This window comes from Cygnus olor, chromosome 5, assembly GCF_009769625.2.
Source record: "Cygnus olor isolate bCygOlo1 chromosome 5, bCygOlo1.pri.v2, whole genome shotgun sequence".
In the NCBI taxonomy this organism is placed as follows: domain Eukaryota; kingdom Metazoa; phylum Chordata; class Aves; order Anseriformes; family Anatidae; genus Cygnus; species Cygnus olor.
Window position 1 is genome coordinate 5055501 of NC_049173.1, and position 26390 is coordinate 5081890.

The 26390-nt window shown below is 45.7% G+C and overlaps 1 protein-coding gene across 4 annotated transcripts in view; it reads right to left on the reverse strand.

The window, feature by feature from the left end:
- SLC35F4 (solute carrier family 35 member F4) overlaps positions 1 to 26390 on the reverse strand; it is a 109194-nt gene that overhangs the window by 20903 nt on the left and 61901 nt on the right. The window contains exons 1-2 of one of the 4 annotated variants that reach the window (XM_040558846.1): positions 12550 to 13282; positions 997 to 1185 (exon numbers count right to left, since the gene is read on the reverse strand). The exons of 1 other annotated variant lie outside the window; for it this stretch is intronic. In XM_040558846.1, coding sequence (XP_040414780.1) covers positions 997 to 1185; positions 12550 to 12625 — 265 coding nt within the window. In that variant the 5' untranslated portion in view covers positions 12626 to 13282. Of the gene's footprint in view, positions 1 to 996; positions 1186 to 8945; positions 9117 to 12549; positions 13283 to 26390 lie in introns of those variants that run through there. 2 more of the 4 variants (XM_040558843.1, XM_040558845.1) reach the window with 2 other exon arrangements.

Genomic DNA, 26390 nt, shown 5'->3' on the forward strand with positions numbered 1-26390 from the left:
ATGATCCTTACTGCAAGATGCTATATCACCCACTCCTTGCTGCAGTCGTCACCTTCAATTGTTTTCAGAGGGTTTCCATCATGAGATTACTCCTGGAGTACAATATTCCTCCATTTTCCAGCACAAGACAGAAAATGTCAGACTCTTGCTGCCATCGGTGGAGAAGTGACAAGATAAAGGTTCATCTCCCCCAGTTCCAGTGTGCAAGGGAGATCCAGCCTGTTCTTCCTCCCCTTTTTGCTCACAGTATCTACTCAGACAGTTTTCCAAAGCACTTGGGACAGTTAAATTATTTCAGTCATTTAACTGCCCTCTCCTCAACAGCACAATTCAGCATACTCAAAGGTCTCTGGTTGCATATTGTAACTGCTCCCATACCACCCCTGTTGATGACAGATGGACGGCATGGTGAAGAAGTCAGTGCTCACAATACCTACGGGTCCATTTGAGCTAAACTTCTGCAGTGAAGTGTGTGACACGTTCCTGCTGGAAGCCCTGATGCGCAGCTGATCGACGATCTGAACTGCGATGGTCTTTCCTACATATCTTTCCACCTGTTGCTCCTCCTCTTCCTCTTCATCAGACCGTCCGTGGTATGAGCTGAGATTGTCATTGTCTTTGAGAAGGTAAATGCCTGGCTTTTAAGGGTCCTGGTCTCTGGCCAGGCTGAAGCTGAGGAAACCTTGTAAGACTAACTTGTGTACTAATGTCAATCATCCTTTCAATATCTTCCGTGCCTACTGGCCTTACGATTTCTCAGATAACACATTCTATGTTCCTACTGAGGCCCAGAACTTTCTCTCCCATCCTTGCTTCCTTCTTGCCTACCCCCGGTTTGCACACAGGTACATGAAGGACCTTCACATGGCTGTGTGGTTTGCAGCACTGAAAACAAATGTCAGCACGTTCGGACTCTGCACCATCTTTCAGAAAACAGACGAAAGAGGCCTTGTGCAGGCATACTGTGACGCCGAAAATGCGGCTGTTTATGCCTACCTGATCTGCTCTGCCTCTCGACTCTGCTGTGCCGACAGATTCCCGAGGGACTTCGATTCTGCAGCTCAAGAATGGGAGCAGCAGAATCTTCAGCAACAGATAGAGGGGAGAGCTGCCTAGTCATGCCTCTGTGTCTGCTGGGGCAGTTGCCTCCTGGCTTGCATTGGATGACAGATGATCGTGAGGCACCTGAGAAGAAAGAGTTTGCATCAGTTTGGCTGTAAACTCCCTGGAGGAAAGCGGGGCTTTCAAACACTGTCAGTGAAATGCATACAAACGATTCAGCGGGAGAAAGGAAGCACAGTGCAAAAATCAAGCTTTCAGCTTTGGTCAGAATCAAGTAAATAAATAAGTAAATAAATACTCAACTCTCTCCCCCCTTATAGATAAAAGGTGCCGTACGAAAACCAGTCTTTCCCCTGAAGAAATGAGAGCCCTGTAGTGCAGTATATCCTTAGCCACATGGCTCCATCCATAGGGTCTGAACAGTCAAAGGAATGTGTACTCACGTGGGCCCCTTCCTGAGCACTGACACTGAATCAGGCAAAAGGAGAGGTCACCATCCTTCCCTAGGGTAGAAAGAAGGGCTGAGGAACGATTGCCTCCTGGGGTCAGTGCTGGGAGGCTCTCAAGAGGAGGGCTGCCACCTTTTCATCCTCCAGAATCATCCTTGAGACTCTTGCATGGAATGAAGCCTCAGCCACTGACAGATCTGTAGGATAAGACTTCTGCTAACTCACTGAAGAGGCCAGATTTAAGTCTTTATGTGCCCCACGTCAGGATCTCCACATCTTCAGAGAAGTTCTTTTTCTTCTGCTGCTAGGCGCAGCCAACACCGCCGTGCTGCACTTCACATGGAGGCTTTGCAGAGGCACAAGGCAGCAGACAAGACCCAGGTCCCAGAAATACCAGCAGCACCAGATGAAAAGTTTGTCAGTGAGAAGGACGCAGCATTACACAAGTAAGAGCTTGAAGGACCGGACTAAGAACCAGCAAATAACAGAAAAGAGCGCGGTGCTGGGATCTGGCAGAGTGAGCCTGGTCATCATCCGTGTACTCCCAAACTGATTGAAGGTGCTTGTTTAAGAGGTCAACACATGAGCACATCAGAGTCCTCTTCGGAGTCAGTAAGTCAAGATGAGAGGTCATTTTGGTAAGCACGTGTGTTCATGGTCAGCTGAGATCACCCAGCACTTTTTTTTGCAGCTGCAATTTCAACCGGTGACCACTTAACCCAACCTGACAGGAGTCGCATTTACCCAGAGCAGCCACTGACTTTGCCATGACTTGGAAGGATTCAATATGACAAACATAGGCCTCACATTGAAAAGAATAGAAAAATAGACACAAACCCCATGTGTAAGGTGCCAAGTATGCAACAAATACGGCAAACATCTCAGAAGGCAACATTCTGCAATGCAACACGAGCCATTTCAGTACCCTTTGTGCAAATATCTCCACGCCAAACAACCACATAAAAGTATACTCTAAGGCCAGGACTTCAGTATTCTGGAGACTGTATGAATCAAGTCAACACTCTTCTGCCAGAGGAGGCTCATGTAGGCTCTCGTATAATCTTCAAAGATTAGCTTAAAGCTATGTTTGATTCACCTGCCCTAACTACAAAGACCACAAAGAAAGAGATGTATATACTGTACCGTACACAAAAGCCCTCTCAACCTATTTAGAGCCTCCAAGTTCAGTTTTTACTCAGTAAGTAGATTGAACCAGCAGCTAACTCCCTAGAGATGATCCTTCTCCAAGATGCTCTTTGCTTGCTCCCACCTTGCTGCACAGCCCTACAAATTCAAGCACTGCGGGATACAACACATGGTCTGTAACAGGACAACCACTGAAGCTGATATTGAAGGATTAACACCAAGAATGGTGTTAAGCACTATATTGTCTCTTTTTTTGGTGAGCATCAATCTCTACAGAACTTTTTAGAGTCTACTGGATATTTTCAAATTTTTAAAAAAGCTTTTCATCTTCATATATTTATTTTTAATGGAGAAAATCTTAATCTGAGAGACGTGCAATTCCCTCTAGGACTTTGTTCTACTCATTTCCCAAGTCCAAGCCTCCAAAGTCCACCGCAACACCTTTATTTGACAGCTGAAAGTTAGTTCCAATTTCCACAAGGTTAAGACAATCAGTACTTTCTGGCCTAAATATTCAATAAGGAACTCACAAATTTTCCAGTCCACAACTTGAAGAGGATTTTTTCCAAAAGCATTTGCTGACTGCCTGTCCTCTGAGAATCTGCCGCCAAGGTGCATCGACCCAAATCACTGCTCACTTTGATATGCTTCATTTAAAGAGATTTCATTAAGTTGAAAGACACATTCTACATCTCAATTCAGGTAATTTAGAGCAAGCTCAAGATTCACATTATGCTCAGCAGAAGTCTAGCAGATGATCTGCAACCGAAATTTCAAGGAAACCCATTTTTCCTCATACGCAAAAAGAGCTTCGAGTTATTTATATCTGGTACAATAAAGGAGCATCAGTCTTTTCCTGTACATTGAGAAACTCAGCAGTTGAGACCAAAACTGCAATTCAAGAGATTGCATTTAATTGAAAGTCACTGCTTGATTTAGTGAAATCTTCTTCTATATGTGAAAGCAATCAGCATGGCAATTTATCAATATTTCATTGTTACTGTTAGAAAGCCTAGGCCATCTAATGCTACTGAAGCTGAACATATTTTAAGGAGATACTTTGACAGGGAAGGTGAATAGATATGTGCTGGGATAATTTGTCCAAACTTGGTATCAGCAGCAAGGACAACAAATCACCTTTTACAACACACACCAGCGAAACCCTGCACGTGCGCGCTGCTACCCCTGTTAGAGGAAGGGAAGGCAGAACGATACGTGACTGCTGTTCTTTGCCTCACAAAGCATTTACCAGCTATCAAACAGGCATCCACTGAGACCTTCCAAACTTAGGGAGACATCAAGAGCAGCATTTGCCACTGAACTTTTGCATACATGAATCCCACTTGCCTACGGAGACCCCACAGTCTTAAGTGGTGAGCCCGTGCCCCCTCCAGAGAGGATGCTACTGAAAAAGACTGGAAGAAACTTAGTAAAGAGGAAAAATCTTGCCAGATTGCTGGATCTGGCTGCCAGAAGTATTCCTTGATTACCTGAAGCTTGTAATTGAGCGTCAAAGCCCCTGGACTTGACAAAGGAGGGAATGGAGAACAGGAAAGGACCGCACAGGATTGTATCAAATTCAACACGATGACCTTCCATTATCAGATATAAACAACCCTCTGCTCTGTCCCATTTTTAAAGATTTTTTTTTTATTATTATTCTATTTCAGTAAATCTTCTTCCTTGCCCTGCAAATGCAGACACTTTGTAGCTTAGGAAGCAAAGCCATTTCTCTGCACATGGAGACCAAAGGAAAAGCAGCAAGGAGAACCTGGGGCTTTCTGCATGCTTCTAACAGTCTGTCCTTGTCTGGCATTAATTAGTACATACTTACTCCAGTGCACTTCCATTTAGCAAGGTAATTATGCTTGTGACTACCCCAAACCACATGATTAATATCACCCAAGTCCTCTCCTTTCCACATGCTTGAGCACTGTTCCAAGCCCAGGCTGCGGGAGGAGGTGAGCCACCATGAGCTGCTGCTGCTGGGTCGAGTCAAACCAGGAGCCCGCAGCACACATGTCCTGAGAACCATTTTCACCACCCACCTGTAAAGCTCCCTTGCCCCTCTGACAGATGATGACTTGTGGCTTTCCATTCATACAGAGATTTCCACATGCAGGTCACATTGTGAGAATGTTTGCCCCCTCCTTGGCTTCAGGCTACACAAAACACTGTTATTACTACGCAGGAGGCTTGGAGAGAAAGGATTATTTTGAGATTCAAAACAACTTTCAGATTATTTTTGTATATATGGGACATATTTATCACGTGACAACAGTGCTCTGAATACTAAAAACCATGCCATTCTGTAGGAGGGACCTTTTCTGGTCTCGGAGTTGCTACTAAAAATGGATTGAATGGACTTCCAGTAAAACAATCAATGCCATATAAAAATGTAGCCCTGGGAGTAACTTTTACGGTCTGGTCATCACAGAATTGATTTTTTTTTTTCTTTTCTTTCTTAAAACTACCCCAATGGAAATTTAGAACCTCTCAAACAGACAATTGAATTCTCTTCCAGAACCTATCTGTGGGTCCGTGACATGAAGTGTTTCCTTTTTTGAGACAGTAATATCTGGCTTGCTGGCATCTGTTTTTTTGGCTTTGGTTTTTGTGTGTGAGTTGTTTTTTTTTTTTTTGACTACACAACTAAATTGATGGTTATATCAGCGATATGTTTATGAGCTGGACGGTTTTTGTATTATGTTCTCAATGCCCTGCAGAGGAGTGCTCACCCACAGGTACCACTGTAGCCAGGCAGTAGACAAGCTGCTGCAAGAAGTCAGTCAAGGCATCTCCAATCTCCCTGTTACTCATACAGCATTACAATATGTTTATTCTACCGTGCGCTCAAAATCTCACCTCCTAATATATCATTTTTGCATTGACAAAATGATGTCTTCATACCACGGCCGCGGAAACAATTGCTGAGTTTTGACAGATGGACGGCGGAAGGAGCCAGTCTGGTGTTATGTGGGAAGTACGTCAATCGAATGTTCCTGCTAAATCAGGCACGGGTGAAAGAATTGACATTTCCTTTACACTGCCATGTTACCTGATAGAGTGAGCATCCGCTGCGATGAAGGCCTCGCTCACACATCACAAGCCTGTTTCCAGCAGCCTGTGTGCACATTGGTAAGTCAGTTCACAGCCACGAGGGCTGGAGATTTTGCAATGGAATTTGGTCTTAATGTAGTGCAGTAAGGGGTAGGCGATGTCAATTTTATGGCCAGGGAAATATCTGATGCACGTGGCCCAACAGAAATAGGAACTGAGGTGCGGTGCTGTTGGTAGAGGTGAGGAAAGCTTATTCTGTCCATTTTATAACAAGAAAACATCATTAGATAGCAGTAGGTATGGCTTTAATTAGGTTGTTTGCGACTGCTGTCACACAGCTGCAGGCAGGGCTATCTAACGTTACCAGTCCAGTGGGGAGCTAGCTCCATAGTTTATTTCATTTCAGCCAAAGGGATTCCTTCTAAAATCAAATCCTGTCCTTCCTTATGCAGGAATAAACCCACAGCAACTCGGTACAACCAGCAAGCAAAGCTGTTCTGCACATACCTTGCTGTACCTGAGGACAACAGCTGACCAGAGAAGATAAAATTCAAGGGCAAACTGTCCCCAGCTTTTAATGAGTTCAGAACCAGCAGCTTGACTCAGGATACGAAGCCACAATTACACTACTACCAAGCAAACAAACCATAGACGGAGCGTTGTTACAGACAGTGTGCTACACTGAGGTTTGAGGAATAAGCATCTCGTATTTTGTTCTGTGAAGGAAAATTATTTCACCGTATCTCAGACATTAATAGTGCTTTCCATTTGAAGGCATCCTTCTGAGACACTGCAGCTGGCCCCTGTGTGGCTGAGTTAAGCAAGGACGCCTGTTCAGAGCAATGCGCTGTTTGTTTACTACTGTTTGCCTTGGAAGTTTTTATGTTTGAAGGGGATGAGAAGGTTACAGCATTTTATTTTTTTTTTGCCTGAGGGGAAAACAAGATTTTCAGATTTTAATGAAAAACAAATGACTCAGTGCTGGTGCACATCATTTTCCTTGTACTATGATTAACTATTGTCAAGAGCACAAAGCAAAAAAGCAGATATTTTTGTTGTAGTTTAACTGTGACATCCATCTGCAATTTCTGCCAATTATCCTTTCGGTGTCTGCACACAACAGTTCATTTCAAATCAGCAGATGGAAACTTCACTCACAATTAGAAATCTCGATGATTTCAGCACGTCCTCCTGTCCTTGCTGTAAAGGGAGCGAAGAGGCAGCAAATAACTTACATTTTGCCATCCCATAACTAATGCAGTGCCTGACCAGGGACGTGTCACGCTGCACGTGTCACCAGCCCAATTGTCAGGGGAGGAAATCCAGGTCAGACTGTCTGAAGACCACCCCCTCTCCGCCACTCCATACACAACTGATGTGTCTCATGCCTAGGAACCAAACCTCACCCGCGCGGCTTCCCACCTCCCACCAGCCAACACGAGGGGCAAAACCCCTGCCACGTCCCACATCCTGCACTGGGAGAAGGAAAGCTCTCACTGCAGTGATCAGTAAGTGCCTGAAAAACAGTCTCACAGCAGGGACAAATGACAGAGATACCTGTCAGGGGTGATGAAGGTGTATCTGGCTCTGCCTTAGAGGATGGATGACACAGATAACTTCCCCAGGTCACCATCCAGCCCCGCATCTCCTTGGCTTTATGATGATAACAGCCCTGGGACCTTGTCCCTGCGTGCTAAATTCTCCTGATTTAGGATACCGATACAGGCTGCAGCACATTACAGGCATGGGTCTTGATATCACTTTACACAAGATCTGGAAAAAAAAAACAAAATAAAAAACAAAAAAAAAACCCACACCATAATCTAAAACAATATATAAACAGGGAGAAAACCTGACAGTAACTATAGACTGAGGATGCACCACTAAATTGAAAGAGAGATGTGTGCAACTCTGCCAACTATGAGGCTGTAAGTAGCTTTGAGCAAAAGAAATACAATGAGCTAATGAGGAGTTGAGTGCATCTGCATCTAACACCACGAGATCTGAAGAATTCAGAATTAAAGGAAAGCAACCGGAACTGGGCAGGAGCATCTTCACATAGTACAAGGCAGTTGTGAAAACAACCTGGGGTTCCACTTGGTCCTGGCACCTGAAGGTGTGCCAGGACGGAAGCAAGGAAAGAAGGAAGCAAGGAAGGAAGGAAGCAAGGAGAGAAAGAATAGGAAAGAAAGAAAAAAAGATAGAAAAAAAAAGAAAGAGAAAAGCCCTTTGCAGGAAGCATATAAGCCAGGCTTTGCTGGCTGTAAACAACCTGCAGACTGCCTTTTGGGGAGCTCTGATGCATGAGCATAAGGGACAGTCATCTCTGGAGGACTTCACAATTTGTTTCTTACTGAAGTAAAGGGCTGCTATTTGTATTACTCCAGTTTTCCCAGTCCCTTTTCCTCCTTACCCACTTTAACCAAGACGACCTGGGGGGTTGGAACTAGATGATCTTTAAGGTCCCTTCCAACCCAACCCATTCTATGATTTTATGACTTTTTTTATTATTATTTTTTTTTACCCATTCTCATTTCAGCGTAACTCAAATATCACCGCCTCTGTTTAGGCACAGACAAGGAATCCCGCTGATTTGAGATCAGAAGTAATATACCAGCTCCACAGCATGGGTGTAAGAACAGTCTTGAAAATAAGTTTATTTGATGTTATCTGTATTGCAAATGGCAGCAAGAGAAAGCATGAAGCATTTTGAAACACACTGGCTACATATACTTTAAAATTACCGGTCAGAACATGGTATATTTAGAGTCAAAAGGATTATTTCATGGCCCTGACTCACATCAGTGCAAGGCACAGACACGAACAAAAATTGGAAAAGGCAACACAGGAAAACCAGAATTAGGCTTATTCTGGATATACAAACGCAGAAAGCAAATCGTGTGCATTTGTAGTAGGAAGAGCTAATATCATGTGCATTCGTAGAAGGAAGAGCTAACACTATAAGTGGAGCTTTACTTTTTACTCAAAGAAAGACAAAAGCTTTGGAATGCAGAAAAAGTGATGCAAATTATGAATGACTTTTATATGTCAAAAATTAAACTTCTACAACTTCCATAGAAAATTGCCTATATAAGTCTACAAAAATAATTAAAAACATCCATTTGGAGTGGCACATTTTGGACTGAACTCGGCTGTCAGAAAGGCTTGCCGGCATTCCCATTTGCCTCAAAAAAAAAAAAAAAAAAATTCTTTGGCAAAATGTCATACCTAGCTGTGACATCTTTGGAGTTTGAAAACACTGACTGCCAGGAAGGGTACTAACTTCTCCTCCAGCATGGAGCACTTCCCACGCAAAGAGCCTCTGATTATTGCTCCTTCCCTGCCCATCTGGACAGGGCATCCAGAAGGAAGCCTGGGAAGGGCAGGACCAGGCACACAAACACCCCACCTCACAGAGATGTCTCACGAGAGATCAGCAGACACCTTCCACACCTGGAACTTCTGAAAGGGTAATTTCCTCTGATAAACGCAAATAAACACAGATAAACACAAATCATTTGACTCAAAGCCACACAACATCCCCTTAAAGAAAACCTCTCTTACAAACTTTGCAATAAGTTATATACCAGATGCCCCTCCGATAGGTTCACAGATTTATACACTTTACCCTGAAATAAAAAGTTACGAATATCACCAAAAAAAAATCCTTTTAAAATACAATGAATCTTGTCATGGCTAAAATCCAGTGACAATTCCAGAAAGTAACAGACGTTATGAGTTAAATTCTCATTTTTCTTTCACAGCAGTAAATCAAGAGTAGCATCAACGAAAGCCACGAGGCTGCTCTGACATAAAGTTGTTGTGAAAGGAGTTTAGACCCAGGACACACCTGAAATCACCCATATGCACCTCATTATTAAATAATTATGAGATAGCTTCTACTTTCAAGAAATGCTGCAATAAATCTGGGCTGGTTCATGGGTCTCCTAAGATAAGAGGGTGAAAGCAGCACGCTGACATACAACTCGATATCAAATTGCTTATATTTATCTCCTACACAAACTATTGCCTCTCCTGGATGATGGGTGCCTCCAGCGGGTGATTCATTCCAGCTCCCTAAGATACCAATCTTAGGAGATGAATCACCTTTCAGAGGCATCCACCTCTCCTGCTGACTCCAGGAAGCTCAAACAACTTTCTCAGTGCTTAGAGAGCCTCACGCTTAGATGCATCTGGATGAGTCCACATCTGCCTCAAGCTCGTGGCAGCTCTTTGGTACGTGCTTACGAGCTAGGCATTAAGCTGTTGCTTCAATCTCCTGGCCTGCCTTCGAGCCCATTTAAGCATTTTTGAGGAAGAGTGGGGTAAAAGAATATTTCAGAGGTAAGCAGGTGGGGCAGAAGTCAGCATTTATCACAGTTGTGTTGCATTTTGTAACCCCTGGAGATGCGTTAAGACACCTCCACACTGTTTTTTTTTTCCCCCTGCAGTGCCCTTTCTTTGATGGCACGTTTGGGTAAGTGTCCTTCAGGCACTCACGTACCTAACAGTCAGTCTTCTTGTTGTAGCTGATGCTGTGCTGGGGTGCGAGGGCTCGCCACACTGAGATGAAGATGTCCTCAAAAGCATTCACATGGTTGTGGGTCCTGGCTTGACACCCACCCCACGCCTTCCAGAACCGCTCAGATCCCAATGCCAACCCTTCTCGGCAGCTGTCTCTGCTCCATTTTCTTTCCATGGTTCTTCCAGAAAGGTAGAAAGCCTAGAAAGCCACAAACCTGAACAGCTTTTAAACTGCCACGGTAGAGCGCAAAGCTCCCCCGCTCTCCTCCCAGCGCACAGGCCCAGAGCCCAAGTCCCTGTGGCATCTCTGCCACGTGCTTTTCCCGTGCCTGGGAAGGAAAGCAGAGACAGCTGCAGCGCTCTTGGGAAGTTGGCCACCCTACCCCATTAGGATTCATTGGAAATCCCTGCTAAAATCTTTGCTGATCTGTAAAACTGGCTGCACACACATTTAACGTACGGGTTAGCGGAGGCCCCAGTATTAGTTCTGCCTGGCCAGCTTCATCCCTAGCAAGGACCTTTCCATTTCCAGCCCGTTGGCTATGACAAGCGCTGTCATGTAGTCACTTCCAGTCTGTTGCCCTTTCTTCCTACGATGACTGGATTTTCCCTCTGTTAAGGAAAGGGGCAGTGCAATTTTTGAGCGTTGGGAGCAGGTTAAGACAGACTCGTGAAAAGATGTGGCTGACAACAGCTGGATGAGGTTAAGCTGTAGGCAAGCACTGGCCGTGTGTTGTCTGTGCGGAGTAGGGGGGTCTTTAATCCTGTGCGTTCACCACCTTGCATGACACGAGCCCCGTCCGTGCTGGCAGCTGGAAATAAACAGCGGCACATCACCACGTTAGGCAGCCCGGCGGCATGCCAGCCACCTCATCCCACTGCAACGCTGCTCCTTTAAAACACCCTGAGAGCACACGTCACAATTTCACACTTCCTAAAACCTGGTGGCCCAACATAAGCAGCCATCTCTGTCAGCTCCTTCAACTTTCTTTAGGGCATTTTTGCCTCAAGGAAGAACCACCAGGTAACTGCTCAAACTGCAGAATACTCAATATTGCACAAATACTCCCAAGAAACATGACAGACTACAGCCTGCTGTATCAAAAGCCAGCTCCATTTGTAATTTAAGCCACTCCGACCCGGGTAGATTGAAGAACTGAGAGTCACGCTCCGCTGACAAGCACCGTGAGGCGTCTCTTGCCTTGCTTTCATCCTGGACGTCGTGCTGAATTCAACCCAGAAAAAAGGAATCGCAGTTTCACTGCTGTTCGGAATAACAAAAACCAGAAGGGAGACAGCACACACCTTGCGATTTTACAGCCCGAGCATTGCTAACACCGTCCCACACCTGGTGGGAAGAGAGCTTGTTCCTGGCAGAGCAAGCAACTGCCGAAAGCAGCGCTCGGCTCTTCCAGCCATCTGATGCTGCATGCAATAAACTTGCAACAGCACGGTTAAAGGCTGCGATTGCTACAGACATTAAGGAAAAAACAAAACCACAAACCTGAACCTTAGGAATATTTTACGCAAGCTTCCCTTTCAACCTTTGATTTATACCACACGTGTCTGCGGTACGTTTTCAGCATCCCCGCTGCAAGCAGTGCTGTCCCTCGCCGGACATCGCCGCGTTTCCAGCTGACACTGAAGTGCGCTGCGAAGTTGGCAAGCGCTCTGCGGGGAACGAGCCTTGCTCCTGCACTTGGCGTTAGGCTGTCATGTCAGGGGGAGAGCACACCGCAGATTTCACAATTTCTCTCTCGTGGCTGTTGTATTAAGGAATTGCTTCACAGATGACGCTCGTGAAAATAAAGGGGGGAAAAGCAGTGCAAGGGAGCAACTGCCACCTCAGGCTGAGGGACAGCAAGCACAGAAAAGTTGGAGCCTCTGTCTTTAAAACAAAAAAAATAGCTCTAGAGCACACTATTAAAATACTACAGAAAACTGAGTAACGTGGAATATACCTAATTTCCCAGCTTTTTAAAAAGCCAGAATCAAAGCACAATAACTTTTTTCAGTTCTTATTTCACCATTAGTTTCTTCATCAGAAAGCATTCACACAGCAGTTGGACACACAAAAAAGAGAAATATAACTGCACTTGTCCTAAAAGAAGAAATTTAACTGCACTTATCCTAGATGACATTAAAGTGCTAAAAATGCTATAAACACATGAGTTACTTTAAAATTATGAAAACACACACACACACAGACACTCATGTTACTTTGAATGGAACAGAGCAGGAGTAGCATGCAAAGTAAATTCCTGCCTAGGCTCAGATATAAAGGGTGAAAAAAAAAAAAAGCATTTACCGTCTGGCACAGGCGAATTTAATTCAGAAACACTGTAGGACGGTAACGGTGCCACTCTTGCCGAGTGTTTCTTCATCCTCTGAAATTGCTCCCTCACTCACACACTCGCCTCGTCTTTGGTCTGCATCGCTTTTGGTCCCGAGTAGTATAGTAAACACTCGGCTATGGCTGGTGGCTGGATGTTGTTCTGGAGATGCTGCAGTAGGCTAGGAGTACTGATTTGCTGTTTCCCTGGGAAACCATTTGCAACACATTCAAACAATGCTTGACCTCTGCTAACACTTATCTTTCATTCAATTGTTAAGCACAGCAGATAAAATACAAATATATTAGCTATTGCTCTTCTTTAACTTGCACGCGCGGCAGGCGCTTTGCATGAAAAGAAGGATTTCACATCAGCTCTGTGCTCTGTGCTAGCAGAGCCGACGGGAGATTTCTCAGACAACTGCAAGGGGATTATGCAATGCAATTTGCTGATTCCTTACGCTCTGACAATGTATGTACGATTACGGTAATTATTTCAAATAAACTTTGAGTAATGTAGCTCCGATAGAGCTGCTAAACTGGGAATGCCTTGGGCAAAAGAGTTGGTAACGTCCCGCTCTGTACCAGACAAGAAGCAAAGGTATTGCAGGAGTCTTCTCCTCTTCTAATGCCCTACAAGAACTGTCACAACCAGGACATATATAGGCCACAGCTGGTCTAGGTTCTTCCTCCCTTCCCTCGAGGCACCCAGGACATTTTTACACTATTTCTTCTACATCCACTCTCTTCTACACCCTTTTTGTTATTGTTATTTCTACTACTGGAGACTGTTCACTTGGAGCAACAAGAAAGTTTCATTGAGCAAACCAGTGCCAACCTGTAAAGTTTTTGCACATCTTAGAAAACCCCACCGACTCGGGTATCCCAGCACTGCGCTGGGAGCTTGCTTTGCCCCTAGATATTTATCGGCTTCTCATAAGGGCTCTGCCTTCAGAGCTCTTCACCAAAACCGTACCAGGTCTTGGCCAAGAATTTGTAGGTAGAAAGTCTTACCATTTACATTCAATGTATTTTTTTACAGCAACTATGGGAAATATAAAGAAATTGGACAGAAAGAATGGCAGCAAGCTATACCAACATATGCTAGCAAAGCTGTTGGATTTTTAAGGGCCTCAACTATATAACTTTTACCTACAGTCTTTGTGCCATTGCTAGCAAGTGGGAGCAGGGATTCCTGACCTGGGGCTTGGTCCTCTACCCCCTATTACACAGCCAAACAGGGAGAAGTTATTGGCTATAAGGAAGGCAATAAAGTGGTTTGAAAAGGATCAAGAATCACTGACCTGGAATACCACGTGCTCAGCTTCCTAAAGACGGCTTGCAGGAATCTCAAATGTTTTCCAGCAGTAACAACAGCCTCTTTAGAGGCACAAAATGGCTATAGGAGAGGACATCAGCTATACAAATTCCTCTCCTGAGTGCTGTAGAGGAAGACCTGCAGTAGGACTAGACCTCCAAAGTGCTCACAGACATCCCTGTGCTCTCTCAGGGCTGGATTGCCCGAGTGAAGGAAAACACGTGTTTTTTAACCCAGAGCCTGCTCCTGGGCTCCCCTACAAAGGGCAGTTCCCATGATGGGGTATGTGTGCAAGGACTGCTCCCTTCAGTTGCCCGTAAGGAGCCAGGACACAAGGAGGGCAGAGGAAGATGAGTCCTGGCTGGATCCTCTCCAGATGCAGCCACAGGAGACCTGGCACATGCAGAGACCTACAGCATCCTAACGGGCACAGCACCCATGACTCCACCGTACCCAGAGCAGGTAGGAAGCGGCTCCAGACTCTTTAGGGCAAACAAGGCAGCACCATAGGATTACCTTAAACACACAGTCTTGTTCTGCACATCTTTTGCTGCTGTTTGTGTGGTCTGTAATCTTGATTATTAGGGACCGGTGACACAGTAAGGAACAGACAGTGATTAACGCTACAGAAGAGAATGAGAATGGAGAAAGTACCTCGTCACACCCCCCTTCATGGTCATTCCAGTGCAGAGGACAGCAGCCCTGGGACAGGCTAGGGAAGAAGCACAGGGGAGAGAAATGGCTACAGCTGCCTGGTTTTCCACCCAGCACGTCCTCTCCTGGAGCACTTGGAGCTCCCCTCTAGGATCTTCATTGTATCCCCCTGCGACTGATAAGGCTCACCACCGTGACAGCCTTTTCCAAAGCATCACACTGCAGCACGTAAAGCTAACCAGCTTTTACTGCTTATCTGCATTCGGAGGATTTCTCGCACTGTATAACAAGCACTTTTCCAAAGAAAATTATCTTCCCAATTCGCAGAAGGAATTTTATTCTCCCCTCCGAAGTGCTGAGAGTCAGCAGACTCTGTGATAGAGTAATCACAAGTCAAGTAATTGCTGGCTCCACAATCACTATGCTATCTATTAATACATGTCTAGTCCTTGAGCGTTTATATAATATAAACAACATAATAACATAACACAGAGATGGTTTTTAGAAAACCATTTCTGCAAATAGGAGTTTATAATGGAATCATTAACGAACCTTAACAATGGTGAGCGTGAAATGCATGAGACAACGTCAAGCAATTCGAGACATTTCTGTCAGACAATTTCAATGTTACCAGCAGAACATGGTTGTATCTAAAAGCTGCTGCTCTTTTTTTTTTTTTTCCAAAGGAAAATCACCCACCATTTTACCACAGTAACTCAGAAATCGTATTCAAACCCAGAAAGAACCCTTTCAAAATATCTACCCCAGCAGTCTGTTTCATACAACAGTTATAAGAGAAAAGAAGCAGATACCAAACTGCTTTAAAAATGTGTGATGGGTACCCGTACCTCCCATTGAAGACTGCAGCTTGAAAAACATCAGCTTCTCTGGCTACACAACTGAGCTTTGGCCACCTATGTCTACTCCTGCTATGAACAACTGATTGCATGTATGTACGCGAAGGTATTCATATAGGTGCTCCGATCCTTCCTATGTACTCAGCATCTCCTCTCTAAGCGTGCCAAAGAAAGGAATAAAATAATATGGAGCAGAAGGGAGAGAAGCAAGCTCTGTCCTTGCCTCCTACAGTACCTCAGACACAAATCCATCCAATGTGGAATTTTATGTCCAAATTTACCAGGATGGCATGATAGTTACTCCACAGACTGGAAGTCAACATGGAATACATGGTCTTCTGCCCACCTCATGCTTATGCAAGGTACCACTGTGGGAAAATACGGGATGTTTTTCTAAAAATCAAGGGCAAACTCGTTTCCAGGTACCTCTAAGACAGATCTTCAGTAGGTGTTGCTTGCCTCACATTCTGTGTTTTCAGCCGAGAGCACGTTAGGAGTTTTGTTATTTGCCGGAGTGGCAGCTTTATGATACCTGGAAACATGGCCCACAGCACCAGCCGGGCTGGCCAGGCAGTCCTGAATTAATGAAATCCAGTGTGCCACTTAACCGATCTCCACATGCAAGTATTTTCACTCGGGGTGTCCCTGTTTGTCAAGGAAACACACAGGATGAATTACAGCAGTGCAAACTATACAGTGTGTCATTAAACAGCATAAATTACAACCCAGCCTGCGGGCTAGCAAGCTACCTCTTTGTTCCTACTTAAGGCAAACACTGGTAAGACCCTAACGAAAGCTCTCAAGATGGATGAAACATCCCTGGTGCTGTTTTTTTTGTGAAGATACCAGTGAATTAGATACCCAGCTCCCCCATCCCCATGTGCTACGTAGCAGCCAGGAGTCCCAGAGCTCCGAGGCTCCGGACTCCCCACTAGGCCGCTCCCTGCGCAGGCACAATGCCTGAAGCCATCTCTGTCCCCTGAATACCTGAATATTAACCCAGATGAGCACATGGAGAAGCTGCAGGGTTGCTGCCTCACTAACCAGACGGCAAACCAAGGCTGGGAGCATGCAGAACCCCAGAGAGCTGACTCACGTTTGCTAACAAGTGCTCCATGCTCACAGCAGAAGGGGCTGATGCTGTCACAACATATACTGCCCTCTTGGCTCACAACTCCGCTGCTCACAGTAGCTAGTCATGCATATTTAAGGGACCTCCTGTAAAAGTAAAGACTATTTACTCTTCTTCACTAAAATTGCAGCCTACATCACAAGCTGCAGCTGAAGTGTCGGCCCCACAGAGGGATGCTTGCTTACAACAAGGAGTGCTCCAGCCCCAGATGGACACAGTTTCTGCTGACAATACTATCAAGAGATAATAAACCATTTGGAGGTGTATCTTGTGGCAAGATATAAATGAAAAGTCCCCACGAAGGACACTATGCCACCTCACGTCGCTAGTTGGTTACGGTATCTATAGTCCTAACCAATAAACTACATGAGCTACACCAGGTTTAGTTTGGAGGGCTTTTTTTCTCCATATAGGAAACAATTAACAACCAAAATCACAGTATTAATATAATCCCAGTGGGAAGTGACAGAATATTGAACACATTTCTTTCCAATGGCTGTAAAGGCAGCAAGGTGACTTGCTCACTCCTGGTCATCCAGATTTTACACACCAAGTTAGGGCAGATTCTTCCAATGGGAAATATTGCTAACGCGTACTGAAGACATGAAAAGACTTTCTTTGACTCTAATTGGTTTTAGAACAGGGTTCAGATCCAACACTGTAGTCCTTGTTTGTTTTACACGCCGCTAGTTACAAGATCTGTATGCAATCCACTTTGCATAATGCCCCACAGCCACCAGGTCAGTCTGTTCCCAATCACTAGACTATATGACTCTCGTAAACATGACTTTATTGGCTCTCCCAGGCTGAGCATGTGTTTTAAGATGACAAGCTAAAGGGCTGTTATCAAGTTCATTTTATCTCATTGGAATATAAATTAGATGCAAGGCGCAGAAGAAACAAACGGTCAAACTGAGATCAAAACAGATGTATCCTACAAAAGGCATTTTTATGTAAAAGAGGAGTCAAGGCTTTAGTCTGAACATTTACCAGAAGCAAGCAGCAAATGTTACTTGATTCAAACAGTAATCTCAATCCAAAACAACTTCTAAGGCTTGCAAAAAAAAAAGAATTGTAAATTTTTCTGCTGTGTCAAGTAGCCACATGGATTTTAAAGAATCAGATCCTGAATTCCTTGATTTTTCTTAACTCAGACAAAATCCTCACTGGTTTACATACTGTTGGATACCAGCATACCAACACTGTTCTGACGAGCATCCCACAAACATCTAGGGCATGGTCCTTCAGCCCCACCAGTCTGCATTCACACATCACACGCGGACAAGACAGTGCAAAATTATTTTTCCCTCTGTACTTTCACACATCCACTGGCTACTTGGCCAAACACCCGACTCCTCCAGCACAGGGATACGGCGATTAATCAATCCCCAAGTGTAAATCCTGCCAGCGTTCCCAACCCATACTCAGGCAGTGAACACCAGACTCATACATACTCAGGAGATGCAGTGCAGCCCCAGCTCAGAGCAATACTGAAGTGCTCGGAGGGTCCTACTCACTTGTTTAAAGCAACTCTGTTCTCAAGAGCCTTCCTGATGAGCGGAAGAAAAACCACCATGTCAACAGCAGTGAGCTCCTGCTTGTCTTCCCCGAATCTTCTGGCCAAAGAGCCAGAGCCAGGGGAGCATTTCAAAAACGGGATTTCAGCCTGGGAGCTGCTGCTCTGGGCTGTCACTTGGTTTGTGGTAGGAAGCCTGCCTTAACCTCGACTTTTCTAATAATTAGACGTTATATTTGAGAACATTTGTACTGAAGGTGCACTGAAGTCTCATGTATTATGTTCACTGAGACAGAGACAGAACTTTATGCAGCTTTTTTGATATTCTGCAAATACCTAAAAGCAGAGTACTCATTTCCTGCTAAAATCTCACCTAATAACTACAAGCAATACTACTACATTTGAAAAGATTTTAATTCCCTTGGGGTCTGGGTGTTTATGTACTGATCCCCAGAGGCTCATGTTAACATGGGCTGCTATTTTCAATAAATCAGCCCAGGAATTCACTCCTTAATACCCACTGTTTTTCTAGCAGAAGAATGCAATGTGATCTATTTCTAGGCTTCCCAAACAGGCAGTTTACAGAAATAAGATTAGCACTACCAGCTAAACATTAACTCAAGGATGATGATAGGAAGATTTGGTGGTGCTCAGCTATCAGACAGGACAGGAGAGCTCCCTGCTGCCACAAGCGAGTGCTTTTTCAGTACATTGTGTCCCACCAGACCTCAAGAGTGCTGCAGGCAAGCAGCTGCAGCTCGACTCTCTGCTGCTGGCTCTCACACCACTGTCACCAGGAGTTAAAACTGCTCAGATCACAGACAGACCATTGTGCCCTGGCTGCCACAGGCCACCTGGAAAGCACCTGGAAAGCACCTAACAGTTTTGATGGTGCTACCAAGTGGGTACAATGTCACACATCATGCAACGCTGTGCTGCTTACAAGCAAACCCCGAGGATGCGAGAGCTCCCACCTGAGGTACACAACTGACTCGACAGCTCCAACATCTTCTGTTGCAGTGCTTTTGGAAAGCTTTTTATTTGCTACAGGATTTTACAGACCTGATAACTAGTGTTTTCAAGCTTTCCCTGGGAGGAACAGAGACTGAAAATTTCAGTTTAAATGAACTTCAGATTTTCCTTAACAATGTGACTTTTAGAACATAAAACCCCTCCCTGTAACGATCACAAGATACACGCTGAAGTCTCCAGAGCTGGCAAAGCAGCTTCCTTTTTTTTTTTCTGTTCTGTTGTGACATGACAAGATCATACAGTTAGAAATAATAAGCTTCTAATGCAATTAAAGGAATAAAGAAGAAATGTCAATTGTGGGCATGGACAAACCTTCCTTCAATTTCAAAAAGGGCCACTCAGTGTTTCATGGGAACAGCAAATACATCAAGTTAGATGCACCTTCAATATTTTGGCATTACAGGAAACGAGGCCTGAATTTCAGGTTGACAAAAGTATTAAAAGATACCTACAATATTAGGAACTCTTTCACGTTCGTATTTGCAGAAGAACAAGGAGGTGCTCAATGAAAAAGAAAAAAGGCTTCGAGAGGAACCTCGCTTCAGCTGCACTGGGCGCACTTGCTACTGGCCTCGGAGCCTGAGTCAGGTTGAATCGATCCTGCCGTCCTAATCCTGAATCAATAAAACAACGTTTGTTTAGCGCTGCATCATAAATTTCAGCTTACGGGGTATACTGACAGGCAGGCACAGCAAAGAGCAGGAATCTCATGAGCAACACACACAAATTTCATTTGTAGCACGCACAAAAAAAACAGATCTCAGCGGCCTCCCTACAGTGCAGCCTACCTGTAAAGGTGGACGGATCTGCTCAGCAGCACTGGTAAAATTGCAAGCCTAGGAGCTCACACTGTGAACTTCTGACACACAATCTGGGTAGCCTTCAGCTCCTTGGAGCCTGGGCGTTCCTCATCAAAAGTCAGATGAATTTCAAACCCTTTTCAAATTTAAGAGATTAGGAGAAAGTCTCCTGCTTCAGCCTGGCCTCTCTGACATTGCCGGCAGGAAAACAGCACAAGCAGACACCCAGCTTACAGTCTGTGGCAATAAAAAGACTAGGTCTGGTATCAAAATAGCCAACACGGAGCTTCCGAATAAAGTTGGAAGCCCAACACTTACATTTTTGTTGTTGCTGCTGGGTGTTGGTTGCTCTCCCCCCTACCTCCAGGGAAAACAGCTTAGATGTAAGTGCATGTCAGATTAATATTTGCCTTCCCTGGGTTTTGTTAACAAAACTGCCCCAAATGAAATAAACTGCCTACATTTTCTAATTTGGCAATTATGAAGTGCCTCTCCTGAAGTGCCTGCCACAGGAGAGCATTTGAGTTGAGCCAACTTCCATTTTGTGTTTGTCATTGTGTCTGGAGTGCACGTCAGTGACACAGTAAATCACCTTGCACACTTGCAATCCTCTGTGTAGCCAGCAGTTTAGGAGATGGCTTCGGGTCGGGCAACTTCAAGAAGACAGAGGGAGCCAGCAAAGCATGGATGGATGGCGTGGATGAAGCGGAGCTGACTCTGCCTCAGAGCATAAGGACAGGATAGATCCACTTCCTATCATGAAATGTTTGTGAGAAACTATTTTTTACCTCCCAGTGAAGACTACGTTTCTAGAAGGTGCTAAACATGGATTCAGAAATGGAGGTCCTTCAATGTGACTGCATTTGGGTACTTATGCCCTCAGGGAAATGCAGGCCTTGCATTTAATTTACCTCGTCCCATTCATTCACTCGATTCATATTCATCAAACAACACCGCGCTAACAATAAAAAAGGCGCTAACAGTAAAAACTAGCTATTATTAGCTGAGCTAATAAAAACTAGGCAGAAGGAAACTGGCTGCTAGCTCAGAACGGGTGTCAGGAGTAGGATGCTCTGCACAATTCCCAAATAAGCATTCCCTTACTGCATGCAAATCATTACAAGTGATGTTCTCCAACCTGTGCACCACAGGCAACTTGGGACTACTTCTAAGGACAGACATGAAATGTTAGAAAGAAAAGACTAGTTACTATTAAAAGACACTTACTATTTGGGCTTCTCTGGCTTCCTTGGAAGGAACTTAGATCTCTAAAAATCAAAAAGCTTGACACCCCCTAGCATCAGGCATGGGATTTTAGGAGATTCCCCAGGCAGATGTGAAGCCTTGCGAAAGATTCCTACAGCAGAGTATGAGGGATTCACATGGAAGGGACCCAAACAAGACACCCTACCCCAGCTTGGCTTCAGGAGCTGATGCTGAACACCGTACTGCAGCTTTTGAAGGAGAACAAAGCGAGTCCTGATTCAACGGGTGATAAATTCAAATGCAAGGTTCTGCTTTAGGCCCCACGGTAAGATTAATTTCCAGTAGCTTTGATGGTTAGTCATAAAATCTGCTACCTCCTGGTTTCTGCTATTTTATTTAAAAGCATTTTTATTTCCCATTTTAATTGCTGATCTGCTGCCAGCGTGGCTCTGCCTCTGCAAAATTCCTGCTACATTTATTTACGGAGGATGAAATAACAGGCCAAAATCTCAGCTGCAATACATCAATCTTACTCTACTGCAGCTAGTCCTCGGAGTTAGCAATTAGGTAATTGTGGTTGTAAAGACTCAACACAAAAAGTCTTCCGGCACCTGCAGAGCCCCTCTGAAATCAGTGGTCTCTGCTGGGTGCCGAATGCTGCCCATACCCTTCAGTGGAGGTACCACAGAGGATGCTCACATATCCCTGGTCCAGCAGAAGAGGGATCCCACGTGAGTTTAATTCCCCTTCTTTTTTCCCCCCAGAATTTGGGTCCACTGAAAAAACACAAATAAATCAGATTGCTCAAATTCCATTAGTACAAGTCTGAGAAATAACCACCGGTGAAACTCAAGATAAGTCTTTTGAGCAGTAGCAACTTTTTGATCTTTGCAGCAGACATTCTCTACAAATTCTTTGAAAAAAAGTAAAATCATTTTGCGATAGAAATTTAAAAATTTGGTACTATCATCTCCAACCTTTTGTGAGTGTTTCTTATCTAATCTTCATATAATCCTGCCTAATACCTTTCAGCGTAAATCTCTATTACGTGCAACATCTTATTAGCAAGACTATGAAAATAACACAAGAAAAGTCTACTGAGCAGCGTAAGGGGATTAAGGAAGGATTAAACAGTAGTGACACAATGAAAACGTCGAAGCTGTGTATTCGCCATAAGTACTCGGTTTTTTTAATACTCTCGCTGGGTCACTAACTCAACTCTTTGGGTTATCCCGAGGGACCGTGCGCTGCATGAGGAGCGGTGGCAGCACCCAGCCAACATCTCACGACTGGGGCCAGTTTTCCAATGTCAGAAGAGGGACAAGGGCTCTGTTCTTCACATATGTGGATAGATGTGTGCACACGTACAAGAACATTTACGAGAATTATCCTCAGGCCCTCCCCCCACTTACAGCATTCTCTGGCGGTTCAAAACAAAGTGTTTTGAAGTGGAGTTGCTCCAATCAAGGCTACTTCTGCCGTCATCCAGCTCCAAAGAGCTGTACCCCTGCCTCTACGGGCTCCCCAAACATGGCTTCAAGGGGACTGAGATCTAGGGGATCCCCTGGGGGATGTCCGCCCTCCACAGACTTCATCTGTTCTCTACTGGAAGGACCAGTGCACTCTCTCCTTTAAAAATTAGCCCTTAATCGGAAATAAATTCTTACTCAATACTTAAAATCAAGCCTATTTACTGCAACAGAGCACAGTATTGATCTGGCACTGGTTTAACTTGTCAGAGGTAAATCACAGACCGCAGAAGGATTCTATTAAGTTACCGGAGGGCCATTCTCCTCGTTAGGCAACACACTGTGCCATCAGCACTCCGTCCCCAAAACCGGCAATCTGGCACCCGAGCTTTCACTTACGTCCTCTGCTGGCCAGAGTCCGGTGCTCGAGGCGATCAGCAGAGATCTGCACAGCGCATGGGACACTCACCCACCCAGAGGTTTCTTCCTAGCTCCTCAATATTTAAGTTACTTGGTCTAAAAACCCAAGGAGGGTTTGTCCCACTCTTCCAAAAACTTTCAGCACTTGGAGTCCATGTCAATGAAAAGAAGGGGAGCTCTTTTAGACGCTATTTTTTTTTAATGACTCTCTTGCAGACAGCTCTCTTGCAGTTCAGCTTCCCAGCAAGGCGGTGGCTTTGCTGGCACTCACAGGTGCTGCAGGCTCTCCTTCCAGGCACATCCCACCAGCAACCCTCAGTTTTGCCTCCAGCAAAGACAGTGGCTCAGATCCCTGCGAGCTGGCACTGCACAACAGGGCTGGCCCAGCACGCCTGTGACCAAACGGATAACACTGGGGATTAGAAATGCAAAAAAAAAAATCCAAAAAAGTCCAAAACCAGGCGGCAGTACATCGGCGAGGAAACGCGACCTTGTAGTGAAACCACCCTCCTCGGCAGGAGATTAAAAAGGGCACCGAATTGGGGTACACCACGGAGTGTTTTGTGGTGATCTTCCCTCTGTGTCCTAGGGCTGAATGGATGCACACAGTGGCAGGGAAAGAACAAAAAGCCACTGCTGTGTTTCCTCTGGCGTGGTGGGTTCTTGGGCAAGGAGCCCCCCAGGAGGCAGAGCAGTCACAATGCTGCTGGCTTTCCAACAGGTGCCTTTTTGCAGTGGGCTGCTGGGATCAGGCAAAAAAGGGTCCTTTTGAGCATTGCTCCACGGTAACAGGAGTGCAACATCATGGTGCAGAGGCGCTGGCAAGTGTACAGACTCCTCTGCCTCTTACAGCCGCGTCTTGGCAGCAAAAATCTTTGCATTAGTTTTTCATGCGCTCAAAATGCCTGCAGGCTTCACGCTGCAGGAGCTTAGTAAAAACACACCTCACTGGGAGAGCTCGCTCCGCCTAGGAGCCTTTTTTCCTCTCTCAATCAGAACTTCAAGGGTCTGAAAAGGCAAAAAAAAAAAAATATAGAAGACTCCCATGTGTTATGCCCACAAAAGCCTCTCCAGTTTGCAGGCTTGCACTCCTGCAGCTTACCCAGCACTTGAGACCTGCAGGTACTGCCCACACCAAGTGCCCTCGTGATGGGCGTCACGTTGTCCAAGACATCTCCTCCTGCCCCGAGGAACCCCACCTCAGAAGAGCTTCTTCTCCAGCTATTGCCTCCCGAGGTTCGTAACGGATGGCAAACTCGGCATTAACCTGAGTAATTACTTCAAAAGGACGTTCTTCTTTCATCTCTCCCTTCTCTTTTCCATATATTCCCCTGCCCCCTACTCTTTCCATCACAGGACTCTGAGTGTTTGATGAGACTCACTCCCGAATGCCAAAAGCAATAAGAGACGTGTAAGAGAATAGAGGCACAGGACAGCCCATCGGATACGGGGATTTTCTACCAGTCAGCACGTTGGTCGTTAAAGCAGCGCTCTAGCTAATGAAGTTTTGACCTCATTTTCCCTGGCCAGTGCCAGCGTGTGTCCATATAGAGAGGACGTGTAGGTACATACATATATGCACACATAGTATGCCAACAAAGGCTGGGTGTAAGGCAGAGCAGCTGAGATCAGCCCTGCCCACCTCAGGCAGCCCCAGAGCTGTGGAGCAGCACTGGTCCAGGCTCCAACATGGGGAAAAGGAAAAGCAATTTTAACCTGGTCCCCAAGTGACCTCCTCATGGTTTTGTGGGGGTAAGCAAAGAGCTGCCACCAGGACTGGGATGAAAGGGCCTGGGACAAGGCAAGACCAGCCCTGGGGCCTAAGTTCGTGAACTGATCGGTGGCGCCATGAACAGGGGTGGGAGGGACTGCACTGGTCTTAGATCACAGAATCACAGAATCATTAAGGTTGGAAGAGACCTTCAAGATCATCTGGTCTAACCACCCCCCTACCACCAATGTCACCCACTAAACCATGTCCCTAAGCACCACGTCCAATCTTTCCTTGAACACCCCCAGGGACGGTGACTCCACCACCTCCCTGGGCAACCCGTCCCAACGCCTGACTGCTCTTGCTGAGCAGAAATGTCTCCTCATTTCCAGCCTGAACCTCCCCTGGCACAACTTGAGGCCGTTCCCTCTAGTCCTATCGCTAGTTACCTGTGAGAAGAGGCCGACCCCCAGCTCCCCACACTTCCCTTTCAGGTAGCTGCAGAGAGCAATGAGGTCTGCCCTGAGCCTCCTCCTCCCCAGACCAAACCCCCCCAGCTCCCTCAGCCACTCCTCACAGGACTTGTGCTCCAGGCCCTTCACCAGCTCTGCAGCCCTTCTCTGGACATGCCCCAGGGCCTCGATGTCCTCCTGGTACTGAGGGGCCCGAAGCTGAACACACTTCAGCCCTGCTCTCAGGAGCCAGGCCCTCTGCTAGCTCACTGCATGCTTAGCACCCGCAGGGTGTGCGCAACGGTGGGGAACGTGGCACTGATCAGAGAGCGGCTCTCCAAGATAAAGCTCTGGGAAGTCAAGTAAGTCAAGTTCAGCTTTGACCTCCTCCTCCTGTAATCCCTGCTCATTTAAGATAGCTATTTAAACACTCTTACCGAAGAGGGAAAAGCTGTCTTTGGAGAGCACATGGAAAATGCAGGCTGAAGCAGCTGCTCTTTCCCCAGCACAGCTCTGGAGAGCAGAGCAGGATGCCAAAAACCCGTCCTGATGTGCAAGCACACAGGATGCTTTGGAGAGAGAAGTTGGAGACCATTGAGCTAACAAAGAAAAATTCTCTTGAATGCGCTGCACGCAAACACCTTTCTGCTGGATACTCTATCTGTGTTTTGGTTTAGTAGAGCAGAGCCCCTAGTTAAATAGCTGTAGAAATGAGAAATCTGGCATCCACATCCTCTGCAGCTTTTCTCATCATTAACCTGTGCCCTCCTAACCAGAGGCTCAATTTGATTACAAAAGCTGTGCTATGCTCAGATGCCAAAGACGCAGTCAGAAGCCCCAAACCATTTTCCTGGTGGCAGGTGAAGCAGCTCTTTCTCCCTTTGTGGTGTCAACAAGCATCTATCAAACCAGCCCCTCTTCCAATGTTCCTTCCCTTTGTGCTCCAGCTGCAGCTCTCCTACCTGCTCGCAGGCAATCAACTCTGCGGAGTTATTTCCTAAAGCACAAAGCAAATTGGAAGCTGCCTGCACTCCGGTGAGATGTGGCCATTCCTCCCTGTTTTCCAGGGGGACTCTCGCAGCTCATCCAGGAGCAAGGAGACGTGGCACGGTGACTGCTCAGAGCCTGAGGACCCACCACCAGCACCTCTCGCATCCGCCCCCTGCAGCCTCCAGCAGAAGGAACGTACCTCACCTGATGATGCTCTCATGCATGAGCTCCTGTGGCACCTGGAAAGTAGCCGCAGCCTT